Below are 14,508 nucleotides of genomic sequence, written 5' to 3'. Positions count from 1 at the left end.
TGCAGATGGGACTGAGATAAGACAGTTATGTTGGTTTAAATGAACAATCTGGAACCTGGGAAGATTCCACTAAGCTGAGGTTGAACTTTCCTCCTTTCTAGCTCAGAAGAAATCAATGAAAGACAACATATCAAGGCTCATTACTATCCAGTGTTGTACCTGTTGTACAATATACATCAGGACTAAGTGAATTCAGAGTAGGGTGAAGAGAGGGCGAGTTTTGACTTGAGGTAAGTGGAGAAAGAAGGGTGGCATTCATGCAGAAAAGGCATTTTGGGAAAAACAAATAATGTAATCTAGGACCCAGAAACTGGAATCACTATAAAGCTGATGCATAGAAATGATAAAGTAGGCTTCATCAGTTGTCAGTGTCCTCAAGGAGCATGATACTGAGTGCTGCAAGTGTTACTTAAATTCAGCTAATTATCACCTCTGTGGGTCTTTTATCAGAAGCTTCCCACCTTCTAAATAGGACTGGTCAATGTGTCCTTTAATCTCTAATCTCTGAAGAGTTGTGAGGCCAGGACCATCAACTAAAGCAACTTGTTTGTATATTCACTTGCATATAAAATCTCTCAGTCAAAATTATGTTTTCAAGTTTCCAATGACTATCACAGAGCCTGATATACAGATCCCACTTGAAAATATTCTTTTCTGTTCCATAATGATTGAATGAGTGATTATGTTTAAGAATAAGTACAATGGATTTGAAGAACAAAGGCAGTGATGTTAACACTACAATATCCAATATTTATTGAGCTGTGTGTGCCAGCTGCTTTAACAAATGTTGTTTGATTATATTCTCACAATAATGCTATGGGATAGTTACAATTATTCTCCCTACATTACGCATGAGAAAGCCGAGGTTCCGGTGTATCTATACCTTGTCCAAGCTCATACATTCAGTGAAAGGAAGTACTATAAACTGATTCCAATCTGTGTCCCTTCAAATAACATGATCTTTCTTACCCACTACTTACATGTCTTTTGTTTTCAAGAAAGTTCAGACTTGGGGTGATTTATTTTTTAAAGATGTCCGTTGATTCAACGTACGTGTTATACTCAAAATACTCAATGTAAGTCCAAGGTCTAAAGATATGTCTAATTTGAAAAGTTGAAATTTGTCTTCAGCAAGTACACTGGATAAGAGTTTATAAATTCAGTGAAAAAAACTATAATGTCACCTTGCCTTAGTCCCTGAAATCTAGAATGAAAATCAACAGTACAGGGCAACCCAAACTGCCTGCCCCAGCATTGATTCATCTGAAAAAAATCACATAATTGCTTAATTTCTATAACAATCCTTTACATTGGTCTAAAAACATGGAATTAAGGGAAGGGAAGACATTTTGTTGGATAAGCAAGCAAATGCTAATTAAAATATCTGCTAATTTAGCAGATACTTCCATTAAACTAAAAAGGGAAACTGGACTTCCGTCTGTTAAATGATACTCAAGGTTCAGAAAATCTAAAGAAGTTTCCTAAAAGCAATTGCCCACCAACATGAGACCCCTTCTCAACTTCCCAATAGGTTCTTACATTGTCAATAATGAAATAAGGGTTGGCCAATTTCAACAGTGGGCCAAATCTAGCCTGTTATTTATTGTTGTATCATCTGTTAGCTAAGTATTGTTTCTCATTTAAACCAATAGTAAAGAAAGAAAAAAATCAAACAAAGTAATATTTTTTGACAAATGCAATTTGTATGACACTCAAATTTGAGCATCCACAAACCTTGAGTAGAACATATACCAATTGGTTTATGTATTGCCTATGGTTGCTTTTGTGTATGAAAGTTGAGTAGTTGTGACAAACTGCATGAATCCCAAAGCCTAAAATATTTAATAGACAAAAAGCTAATGACCAGTGCTGTGGAATAAAGTTCAACAGGTACCAAAATATTCAGTGAAGAATTTGTTGCAGGCATTATGGGCATGGCTTGTTTCAGATTTAATGCTTCAGTGATTCTCAAAGTGTGGGCCCTGGACCAGCAGCATCAGCCTACCAACTCATTAGAAATTCAAATTCTCAAGCCTCCTCTAAATATCTACTGGATCAGAAACTGAGGATGGAGCCCAGCAGTCTCTGTCCTAACAGGTCATCTAGTTATTCATCCTGAAGTTTGAGACCCATTAACTCAAAAAATCAGAACATGACACCTGCCATCCCAACATAATTGCAAGAGAGTTGTCTGTGGGTTGTTACTGGTGGGTGAGGCACAGAGCTAGATATTTCCCTTATGTTTCTGTATTCCCTATAGCAATCTTGAAAGGTTGGGAGTATTAGTCCCATTTTACAGAAAGGGAACTGACTGAGTAACTTGAAGTAAGGTTTAAACTCAGGTATGTCTCCCACATAGCCTACACTCTTCCCTCCTCACCTTACACCCAGTACACTGCCCTCTTCATCACTATGTAGCCCTTGGCACCTAGATGTCCTAGTTTATTAGCAAGTTCTCCACCATCTCTTGTTGAACATAAACAATGCCACCTTCAGACAACATCACTCTGTGTCCATGACTGATCAAGAGAAAAACAATACCTCCCTGTAGCATGTCTGAACAGAGGTTAAAAACATGAACTTTAATTCACAAGAATGGACATCCCTTTATCCTAGTTAGTGCAAGTAACTTTCTTCTTGATTAAGTACAGCTTTAGCTTCTGTCTCATCCTCACTGCTTGTAGATAAGAGTAAGATAGCCACATGAGTAATAAATCCAGATTATTCAACCACAGGTGCCTTTTCCTGATGCCTTCTGCTGGGAAGGCATTAGTAAGTAGGAGCTCCTTCTTCCTTCCTGTGTCCCCTCTCCCTCAGTTAAGATGGCAGCTCTCCTCTCCCAGATGGGGAAAGTGGAAAATGTTCCCCAAGTAAGCAAAAGTGAAAAATAAGAGTTCCAAGCCAAATTGGTACCAAGCACTTTGCCAGGTCCAGGGCAGATATTTGGTATTTTAAATGAATTATGAACTTCTTAGTGCAGACCTGATTACAAAAATATGATTTTAGAAAAATGTCATTCCTTTTAAAACATAGTTTAAATGTCAATTTTTAGCTTCTAGGCTCTACCTGCCAGTCTTTGATTTCCCAACTCTTGAGATCTGAAAGGTCACCATCTTCATTGGTCTTCCTAGAAATCTTCCTCCTGGCGGGGACGGCTCTCCTCTTTTAGTTTCCTAAGACCTTTGCTTTCCCTACACAGCTGCCTTTGCACCTTAGATTAGTTATTTATGAACTGTTTGGCCTTTAACCAATTTGAAAACTTCTTAAGGACAGGAAAGGACCCTGATTATTTCTATTCCCCACCACAGAGTAGGTGCTTGTACACATTGACTAAATTTCAGCTACAAATCTAAAATTTTCTTCCAGTTACAGAATCAAGTGGGCTACTTTCCCAGCCACACCAAAGTCCATCTAAGCTGGGCTTCTGCAGCTTACAGCTGGTTGTTTCAATTGAAATTATTTCCCAGGGCCCTGGGGTTCTAATGAACAATGGCCCCATATGCATTCAGTATGTGGGTATCTTCACCTTGTAGAGGGATGTTCATGTGAAATCTCACTATCAGAAAAATAAGTCATAAAAATATTAATCAACTAACCAACAGTTTTTAGGCTAACATGGACACTTGAAAGTGGCCCTGGAGGTGTGTGATTCCACTGTTACTGTATGAAAGCAAATGACATTCATTCTATAATTAGCTTTTAGTATCTTCTACATATCAAGCACTGTGAAAAAGAGCAAAGATAATTACAATCAAGAAGAAATAAAACTGTGTCAACTCCTCTCACACTTTTTGTTGTTGTTTCAGGAACCCCATATGGTGTACCACATCCCTGTGCTTGGACATGGTGTTACCTCACCCAGTGCCTTATATAGTACTTGCATAAGCACCTTTCTTGCATAGTAATTTCATAAACTTCTCTTCATCAATAAAAACCCAGCTTAGAGGTCACCTCCACCATGAAGTCATCTCTGATCACTTCTATCACTTCCACTTAGTCTAAACAACTTTACTTTCTTCTTGGAGTTTCCTGTATTTATATACTTAACATGATACATTATATTTTGTTTGTTTGCATCCCTTTCTCTTTATACAATTAAGAGTTTCTTGAGGACTCTGTCTATATTGTAGACAATCAAGAAATATTTATTAATGCTAACCCTTGCTGAAGAACATATAGCAGAATACTGGTAACTACTAAAGCTGAGGTATACATGGCAGATCATTTTACTCTTCTCTATACTTTGTTTAATGGGGAAAATTTTCCAAAATAAAGGGTTCAAAATAACTGAAAACCTTGCAAGATGTCAGATAAATACATCAGAATTTTTAAATCTCTCTCACAAATGGAGTTACTATATGTAGAACTACAAACTCTGTGTGCTCCACATTTCTTTCTTTTCTCATAAGAAAGATATTTAAAGCCAAACAACATTGCCCTGAAATAAAATACAATTATGCTGTTTAGAACAGCTGCAGGCCACAGATATCATATTAAACAAGAATTTCTGGATAAACTGGAAATTGACAATTCACTCTAAGCATTTTATTGCCAAGGAAATTCTATGGATTTTTGTCTTTCTTTTCTTTCTTCTGAATTGCTATGAAGCATAGCTAGTACTGCTGCTTCCACCCTCTCATCTCATCTTTACCTACTCCTTTGTTGACCTACCTAAAATTCCCATTTGTTTTCCCAGAGTTAAAGACTTGGAATCAATGGCTCATCTCCAATTCGGGAATAATTGTATTATTCCAGTGTTGAAACCAAAGTGACCTCTCCAGTCACATCTCCCATTTAAAAATCTGAGACCCACGTACTACAAGCCATACCTGGTTCACCTCTCTTACCTATGCAAACCACCCACCTTCAGGATTTGGGGACATAGCTCAAGCTCTTTGCTCAGCTTGGAATCCTCTTCCCTCATTCTCCAATTTGAAAAATTCTTCTCCCACTTCTAGGTACTATATGACTGTTCTTTCCCCATGAAGCCTTCCCTAATACTCTTTTCAGAATGTATCGCTTTACCTAGTCTCTATAGGCCTTTGCTTATGCTGTGCCTCGTATTTGGTTCCTTCTGACATGTTTGGTCATTAGTCCCTTACTGGAATGGAGACTTACTGAGGAACTCTTCCTTCCATGTTCATCATGCACCATCTCACCATCTCAGTCAATACCCAACAGAGTACACTATACATGTTTAGAATTCAATATGACATGTATCACATGCTCAACCATGAAATGATGGAATGAACCTTGAGAGTATTCTTCCTTATTCCTCTTATTAATGAGTAGATGTGTGTAAAACCTCAAATCATTATATCCAAATCTCATTAGTCATTCTAATCCTCTTTACAAATTACTTTTGCTTTCTAATTCTTGGATTTCAATTGGCAGAGATTTTTTTTTTAATAGGGCTTGACCAAAATTGGAAAGTAATTTCAATGGGAGAATTGTTTCTCTTAACTCTTTTGTGTACATAGCTGAAGCTCTGCAGCATTAGATCTGTTAATACTAAGGTAAACTGCTTTATCTCAACACTAACATAGACTCTCTACTCAAGTAGACTCAGAAGTATTTTCTAAATTAATTGATATATAGTCATACTGGAATAAATACTCCACAATGGCACCATTGAAGTGCCATTGTCTACCAATGACAGTCTCTAAGCTCACTGTTGCCTAAAAGAAACTCAAAGTTCTGCTCAGGGCCTCATCATCATTACTTCTTCACCAAAAAGTATAGCTAATTCCCCAGCTTTTTCTGGGTTGTATTTGCTGGGTAATGCAAGCTCAAGGAAATGTTTGGTAATCTGCACAAGGATGACCCTTGTCCCTTTTTATTATCTGCATCCAAAAGGAATGAAGATGTAAGTTTTTTGTGACTCGCTTGCATTCTGCCTTTTTTTCTTTTCTTATTGGTAATCCTATGCTTCCCTGCTTATTAAAAAGTCTAGATTCCGTTCCTGTTTAGACACTGTCAGAGGCTAAGAAAACAGGGTGTCTAGGCCAGATTTCTCATATTCTCAGTGAATCCCATGCTTGCACTCTACTTGGACTTACTGATATGAGTTATGTATGACCCAAATCCACTTTAGACCTTAGAGAAACAAGTTATCACAAGACCACTTGGCTTGTCTTTGTTCTAATTGGCCTCTAATCTATAAGGTCAGTGGTCCAGATTGACTCATTTACTTCCCATGCCTGGGTTCCATGCTAGGGATGGGGTAAAAACTTGTGGAAATTAAGCAGATATTGTGTGATCTTATTTTACATGAATGTATTTTCCTCAAAAAATGGAAAGACAAGTAGCTTTTAGTGACCAGTTCAGGATAAGATTAAAGAATTCAGGAAATGTTCCATGTACATTTTCATTTATTCTCTTTCTCAATGTTAGGGAAGAGGGGTAAAAGAAAGGTGTATTAGAATAATAAAAGCACTGAGTAGGATTCTGTGGTCTTTGGTTTGGGTCCTGCCTATTCACGATTAGTTGTGTTTTTAGATAAATCAACTAAACATTCTGGGTTGCATTCATTGCCTACATAAAATAAGAGAGTTGGAATAGACCAGTATTTTCTAACATGTATTTCAGAACAAGAAATGACTGATTTGTCAAGTAAACATGGGTCCTACCTGACACTTGGTGGAAATCTGCAACTGTGTTTAAGCATGATCAGATATTACATTGTATATTGAACCCAAAGTTTTCCCAGATTACTGCACATTTCACATAATATCTATAAACATGTAAGCATATCTGTATTTATAAGTATATGGAAAAATGGATTGAAATGTGAATATGGATAGGGCTCAGATCCCCATCTCAAGAAAGCTATTTCAGACCAGCTTAACATTCTTTGATGCTAGTTGGGAGGAATCAGTTTGAAAATTCTACTTATCATATTGTTTGAACTCAATTTGAAGTTTCGAACTGAAAACCTTCCACTTTAAATGACATAACATAGAAATTAAAGAATAAAAGCAGACATTGACAGGGGCCTTAAACTTGAGACTTTTGACTTTAAAAGGCCTGCAGTCCACATTGGCAATCAAGAACTATAAAGAGTTCATACCCATATGAAGGTTGACTTCCTCCAACACATCACAGGGGTTCTTCTCTAGAACCAACTCTAAGATCAAGCCTCCTTCAGCATAGTGCACTAAATTTGGGTTCTATGCCCCACCCAAGTCCAGAGAACAAAAACTAATAATTGAATGACAAAATGTTACAGAAGCAAGTTATTCCCATCATAGAAATAAAAAGTATCCTGTTTGTATTTCATTAGGACATCAACATTAGCACACTGAGGCAGAACTCTCAAGAGAACAAAAGATTATAGAATTCTGAGAAGTTTCCATGTTCATTTTCCTTCAAGGGGTTAAATAATATTGCTATGTGGCATAAGATTGAAAAATATAATTTCTTGGGTTTTTCTTCATTGTATTACAATATTATTTTCATTGCATCTAAGCAAAACTTGTCTTAGATTGAGGATACTTTAAAAATATGTGAAAATTACATGGAAACTTCTTATGTCCTTATATTGATCTAAATAGTTGGCACCTAATGAATCTATTTTGTAGAAAATAAGAACTTTATGAAGAAAGGATACATTACCATTATCAACATATTAACAGAAACAACCTGTGCACCTGATGTTATCTTAGGATGATGTTATCTTAGCTTTGTGTCTTAGCACCTTAGAAAGATCACAAGAAGATGGGGAAGTTTAAGTGTTTTCACCACCCCACATTATATACCATGTGAGAAGTGAATACTCATAACTCAGCAACATAAGATCATATCCTTTTCTGGAAAGAATATTAGCAAGCAACTCTGGAACCCCATCCTTGTACTTGGGAAGAAAGAAAAGCTTGAATATAGAAATGACAGTAAGTGATTTAAGTTAAAATGGTTCAAAGTATGTTATTTAGGTTAGAGCATTATTTTATGAAAATTTATATACGTATGTGTCTATACATATTCAAATTGTTAAAGCAAAGTTAATCAACTTTTTAAAAAAAAACTTTCCAAACTTTGAATGATAAAATCAATTCTGGATACTGAATTTAAAATTTATATTACGTGGACAAAATATTTATTGGTAGCAACAGGGCTGTCCTGTGTGTATTGGTTTTCACACAGAAGATAGATGATCAGCGTAGCTCTCCTGGGAGTGTAAATGAGACACTTTCACAAATTAAAGTGCTCAAAGCATATTTTTACTGAACATCCATTGACTCAACCTTATACCAAAAGCTTCCCCATTCTATATCATAATCAACAACCCAGCTCCACCCCTGCACCTCCTAACCAGTGAGGGACACACAAATCCAGAGCCTCTGGCAGAGGGTGGAATCGCTCATGACATCAAGGCGTGGCAGCCAACACAAACTTGACAACCAAAACCCAACCTGCATTTCCAGCCCATCCCAGAGCCCTACCTTCCCACCTTGGAAAATATTTAACCCACAAAAAACACCAAAACCCAGATGGGTTTCATACAGATAGATAATGGTACAAAATCCCTTCCCTCCCAGTGCAAATATCTGAGCAAACAGTAATGAACTGTCCAGTTGCTAGGTTGCTCTATTTCAAACACACATATTTAAAAAACTTTTACTTGGGTATTAAGCCTTCTCAACTTGTGCAGCATGTGTCCATTTCAGAACTGGACCTGACCAAAGCACAGACTGGGAGCGACCACTTTACCTTCCGAAAAATCAATCAGTCCCAGCAAATGAAGCAGCTTCAGAGATGCACATATAATCACAACAATACCCACTGTTTGCAGTCCTTCCGACTCCCACTCGAGAGTCAACATCCTCTAAGCTGGCAGAGCATCCCAGCCTCCGGACCCCTTTGGAGTGGAGGGAGTTAATTAGAGAATCCGAGCAATGTCTGGCTTAGAACAAAGACTTGCAAGGGGGAAAGTGAGCAGCTCCACGCAGATGCACAGGGCAAAGCCGGTGGCCCCCTGGGGTGAGGACAGACCTGGGCCAAAGTCCACCTTCTCATGCTGATCCTGGCATTTGCTTGGCTGAGGCCCCCCAACCACAGCGTGCCTGCCTCTGCACTCTGCGCTGCAGTCGGCTGTACTTGGACTTCAGAGCTTCGAGGGAAACATCTGTTGGAGCACTGGAGACTTTGTAGCGTCCGTGAGAAGGGACACTCCCAGGAAACTTGCCCTGGAGAGCAGGGTGCGCTCCCGGTGTTGTCCGCCACGCGAGGCTGGGCAGGGCTGCTGCGCGCTACTTTGCTGCCTGGGAAGTGTGTGAATGTCCCCTTTTTGCCATAGCAGCTGCTCTCTCCTCCCAGAGCCTCCTCTGGGAGACAGCTCAGCCAGCTCTCTGGATGCTAGGAAAAAATCACTTCTCCAGGCTGGTGCTTATAGTTCCTTTCAGAAAGCTCTCCTGCAAGCCCATGGGCAGCTTTTTAAAACAACCTATCTTTTTCTTTTCTTTCTTTCTCTCTCTCTTTCTCTCTCTCTCTCTCTCTCTTTCTTTTCTTTCTTTTCCTTCCTTCCTTCCTTCCATCCTTCTTTTTCCTTCTATCATTCCTTCCTTTCTTTTTTTTCTTTCTTTCTCTTTCTTTTCTTTTCTCTTCTTTTCCTTCCTTCCTTCCTTCCTTCCTTCCTTCCTTCCTTCCTTCCTTCCTTCCTTCCTTCTTTCCTTCCTTCCTTTTTTTCTCTTTCTTTCTCTCTCTCTCTCTCTCTCTCTCCCTCTCTCTCTCTCTCTCTCTCTCTCAGTGGTGGTGTTGGGGAGAAATGTACAGGAAGAAAAAATTATTCAGTGGCTTTGTCAGGCAGGAACATACAAACTCTCTGCCTCATTCCAACACCACGGTGATCCCTGCAAATCCATAGAGGGTATTATACAGAGACTAAGTCCTTATGTTTACCAACATAAGCAAGGGTTGGGCAAGCAGACCTGTTAAAAGCACTGCTCAGTAACTGCCCCTTCTGCAGAAAGGATACTACTGTCATCATTTAAAGTCCACTTTCAATCTCTCTCAAAACAAAGTTTCACAAACTTCCCTGATGATAAAAATCATCCTGAATGTTTGTTAAAAGCTTTCTCTTGTGGAGAGTCTGATTCAGAGGATCCTTGAGTGTGTTTTGTCAAATGAGACACTCTGGTGATTCATATCAACAGGGAAGTGTGGGTATTACTGACCCCAAGGATCCTACAAGTGGACTATTCCAAAATGCTCCAAACAGTGAAACAGCTTTGTGGGCAACACCGGGGACTTGGGTTATGCTAAGATCACACTGCCTTAATCACCCTGTTGCTTTTCTCCACTCTCCTAAAGTCCAACCTGACTATAGGGAAAAGAGAATTAACTGAGACCTTGTATGCACCTGCAACATAAAGGCTTACAAATCATATCTCAGAACCTTGGGGACATATTTAGATTCTGCTTCTTCTTTGCTATGTGTTTGTCTATAAGGCATTTAACGTCACTGAAATAGTTCCTGTTCTATGAAGTCAATATTATGATACTTCATTTAATGCACTCCCTTTAGAGGGAATTGTGGAAATTAAATGTACCCATATTAACAGTTAATAGTTACAGAGCATTTAGTATGTGCTCTGTAACACTGATTTATCAATACTTAACCCATCCCCACAACTCTGTGTGGTAGGTATTACAATCACCTTTATTTTATAGAGAAGAAAATGAAGCATTTAGGAGTTGATTTCCTTGCCAAGCTGTGGGCACTGTGCACTCATCCATTCAGCTATTACTAACATTTATTGAGCTGTTACTATGAGCTATGAATGGTGAATAATGCCCAGTTCTATTCTTCAGTGGCTTACAGTTCAACAGAGGAGACGGGCAGGAAGTAGAATGTGTCAATATATGCAGCAGTTTGTGGAACAGCTGTCTCCACAAGACAGAGTGGGCACAGAGAAGGCATGTTAACTCCACTTAGGAAGTGAGGGCAGTGTTCCAGGGGACCTTAGAGCAGAGGTCACCAACTTCCATCATCACTAGATGTCTGTCATACCGAAGCCTGCAGTAAGTGGGCCTGGGTGAAGTCCTGGTTCTAGGCCTTGTTTGCTGTGTGACCTTGGGGATACTGGTTCATCTGAGACTGGTTTTCTGAGTTTAAAATGGGTATGGTACTGCCCTGTTCTCAGACCCATAAAACAGGAGATCTGAGTCCATGTCCTGAAGTTCCAGCTCTTTAGAGGTTTTACAGCATCGCCTTGAATGGAGGAACTCTGCTCTTCCCTGGTCCTGCCACCCCAACTCCAACATCTAGTTCCAGTGTCTTTTCCATGAAGGCTTGCTGACCACCCTAGCTACATGGTTATTTTTCTCCTCTGGGTTCCAGGAATACATTTGGGCCATCACACTGGGCCTTATAATGGTGCTTTTCTTTTTGGATGATGTATTGATGGTATATCTTTGTCCAGCCACCATCCGTCCACTGTGTTTCAGCTATGTCAGGAAGCCAGTGGTGGAGAAGCTGATCTCAGTAATTGATGGGAAAAGAAGTGTGTATCATTCTCTGAAATGCTTACATTTAGCTAAAAGTAGTCAAAGTTAAAAAAAATACAGAAATGAATGAGGTCAAATCGAATGTAACAGGGTTTTATCCTACATAATACAACATCAAAGTTGAAAACAATTAGAATACAGAGAGGTTAATTGAGTTGAGCAAGGTCATCGTCAGAAAACCCAGAACTCAAACTGCTTTGTCTCACTCCCGAGTTCTTACTTTTTTCTTTATATCCCTCAACAGATTTCAGCAAAAAGTTCTCCAATAATCTCTTGATTAATAATCAAGCAAAATATTTTGAAAGGGCCTCATGCCTCATTTTTCAGGAATGAAATCCCTACTATCTTTAAAATTCACATAAAGATGCATAAATATGATTTTATTGGTTCCAGGAAGGATGTCCCTCTAGGACCATAACAGGATCAGTGCAGGATCCACCAGCTGAGCCTCTTGGAGGTCCAGCCTTTCCCTATCCACATGAGCTGCCTTTCTGACTTGGTTTTCTGAGGCTTTTTTGTTTGCTCCTTTGAGGATTGTGTACCTCCCAGGGACTCCAGGGCCTTTTTCACATGCACCACCACCCCAGGATTTCAGAAAGTAATAACACTATCAAAAGTGTTGCATGCTTCATGCAAGAAGGAATGCTGGGAAAATGTGTTTTTTGTGGGAATTTCCTGGGAAGGAAGAGATGGTTGTTCGTTATTTTAAAAAGTAAACAACATTATTCCAAACATAAACTTCATTGTTTTATTGGTGTTGCTGACACCAACCCAATTTGTTATATTAAAATATATCCTGGCATTTCCCTTCATCCTTGTGCTTACCTCTATTTTACACAATAGAATGTGACTTGCAGAAATCTGTCTTTCATACCAAAGGAAAGGAATATCAAGAGAAGACATTGATATTTCCTACCCATTGACTTTAAACCAGGCACCATGCTAAATACTCTAAATGTGTAAATTAGTTTAATCCTTCTACAACCAATAAATCAGGTATTATTGTCACTATTTCACAGAAGAACAAAAACCAAGAAGCACTGAGATTAAATAATTTTTGAACATCACAATCAACAAGGGGCAAATCCAGGATTTATACTTGATTCATTCCAAAAGAAATATCCTACAGCATGTATGGAGTGGTTACAAGTATCAGATAAATTATAAAATCTTATTAATTCCTGTTTCCCTTGGACTGATGTTATTGCTCATGTTTCAAGGATAAAATTCAAGCTTTAGAAGATTAAGTAATTTGCCTTAAGTCTCATATATAGTAGTTGACAGAACTGGGATTAGACATGGTGTCCTGGGTACCAGATCCTACACTCTTCATCCTCACCACTTCACTCTCAGGCCTCTCTGCATCATGGTGATTGGTTCTTTAACTGGGGATGTGGTAAGGGACCACAGGAAGTTATTGATAGAAGCTCACAGGAAAGCAAAATCTTTCTCCAAGAAGGCATGCCAAGTCAGTTGACCAGTCTCAGAAAGAGTCAGTAAGTGAACCCTCGGTTTTCTCACATGGATCCATTGTGATCTCTTAAATATTCTCAAATGGGATGACTTACTGAAACCTGAAATTAATCACCTCTCTCTTTTGTTGTAACTTCACCAGGTGATATTCCCTGTTTAAGAAATGCTACTTACCCTGTCAACACTATATGAATACAAAAATTAATGTAGCAAGATTAAGAGAAATGTTAGATATGTTTACTACCTACCAACTGTCTCCCCAGAAATATAAACAGAATTGTGACGCACAGAGGAACTAGTTAAGTCATAGTTAAATGTAAGCTATGAAGGAGATCAGCAATTGCTACTCCAAAATAAACCACTTTGGCATAAGAATTATTTTAAACTAAAGGTAACTGAGAAGTAGCAGACACAGAGAGTTTCTTCCTTCCCCTTTCTGTCTAATGAGAGGGAATAAATGTATAAATTTCTCTCCAAAAGATATTCTCCCTCTGCTGTCCTATATCTGGAGGAGGGAAACAACCATACTCACTGGAGCGAACTCAGCAATAAGTTGGGTCTGCATAACAAATAACACTTGTTTTACATCTGTTTCCTCTATAAATTTCTGTCTCAGCTATTCACCCCTAGAAGTCCAGCCCTTTTCCCCTTTGCCTTGTCATTTCTCTACAATTTATCACCCTTTGTTAAAGTGGTATATAACCCGAAATTCTTACCCACTGAATTACTCATCAGTAAGTTCTCTCATATGTATGCACATGACATATGTAAATTAATTCTTTGTTTTTTTCCTGCTAATGTATCTTTCATCAGTTTAATTCGCAGGGCTCAGCTACTGAGTCTAAGAGTATAAGGGAGAATGTTTCTCCTCACCTACATCTTTATTTGTATAACCCTTTAGAGAAGTTAGTTAGAAAGCAAATAAATCATCTGTAAAACTTTAAAGAGGCTTAGAAGTTAGGAAGAAATGGCTTGTTCAAGGTCAAAAGACTTGGGAAGTGGACAAAAATTAAATCCTCTTGTGCTTTATAATTCCTGACTGGTTTAGTGTAGCTGAAAGCAGAATGTTGCATTGAGAAATGAGAAAAAAAAAAAAAAAAAAAAAAAAACAAGTTCCAAAAGAAAAATGTATTCTTGTATTCTCTTGGGCAATACACGCCAAGAGAAGTAAGTCATCAGTACAGTTAGCATCATCTGGAAGTTTCCATTGAAACTAGACCCTAAATCTGAACCTTTACAAGTGAGTCAAAAGAAGTGGTTACTTTCCCAAGAAAGGATGGGTACATGAAATCAGCGTCCACCACACTGGTGAGGCTGGAGAGTGTGGAAAAGACTTCTGATCCTCATGACCTGATAGAGCAAGTGATGGGAAAGGTCAGTGTAGAACCCATTGTGTCTCTTCTCATTTTTAGAATTCCTCACCAAAATGCGAGAAGCTATTCACCGTCTTAGGGTCCTGTCTTCTACCCCAGTGACTCCTCCACCCAAAGTGCATCATGCCCCTCCATCATGGCTTCCCTCAGTTACACT

The 14,508-nt window shown here is 38.7% G+C and overlaps 1 protein-coding gene across 6 annotated transcripts in view; it reads right to left on the bottom strand.

Moving 5' to 3' along the window:
• Kcnip4 (potassium voltage-gated channel interacting protein 4) overlaps window positions 1-14,508 on the bottom strand; it is a 1,093,862-nt gene that overhangs the window by 221,952 nt on the left and 857,402 nt on the right. Inside the window, exon 1 of one of the 6 annotated variants that reach the window (XM_047565624.1) lies at window positions 8,710-9,516. The exons of the other annotated variants lie outside the window; for them this stretch is intronic. Coding sequence (XP_047421580.1) covers window positions 8,710-8,821 — 112 coding nt within the window. The 5' untranslated portion in view covers window positions 8,822-9,516. Of the gene's footprint in view, window positions 1-8,709; window positions 9,517-14,508 lie in introns of those variants that run through there. 6 annotated transcript variants of the gene reach the window in all.

Source organism: Sciurus carolinensis, chromosome 10 (assembly GCF_902686445.1).
Source record: "Sciurus carolinensis chromosome 10, mSciCar1.2, whole genome shotgun sequence".
In the NCBI taxonomy this organism is placed as follows: Eukaryota; Metazoa; Chordata; class Mammalia; order Rodentia; family Sciuridae; genus Sciurus; species Sciurus carolinensis.
Note: the sequence above shows the minus strand (reverse complement) of the source record. Positions and strands in the feature narration are given on the sequence as shown.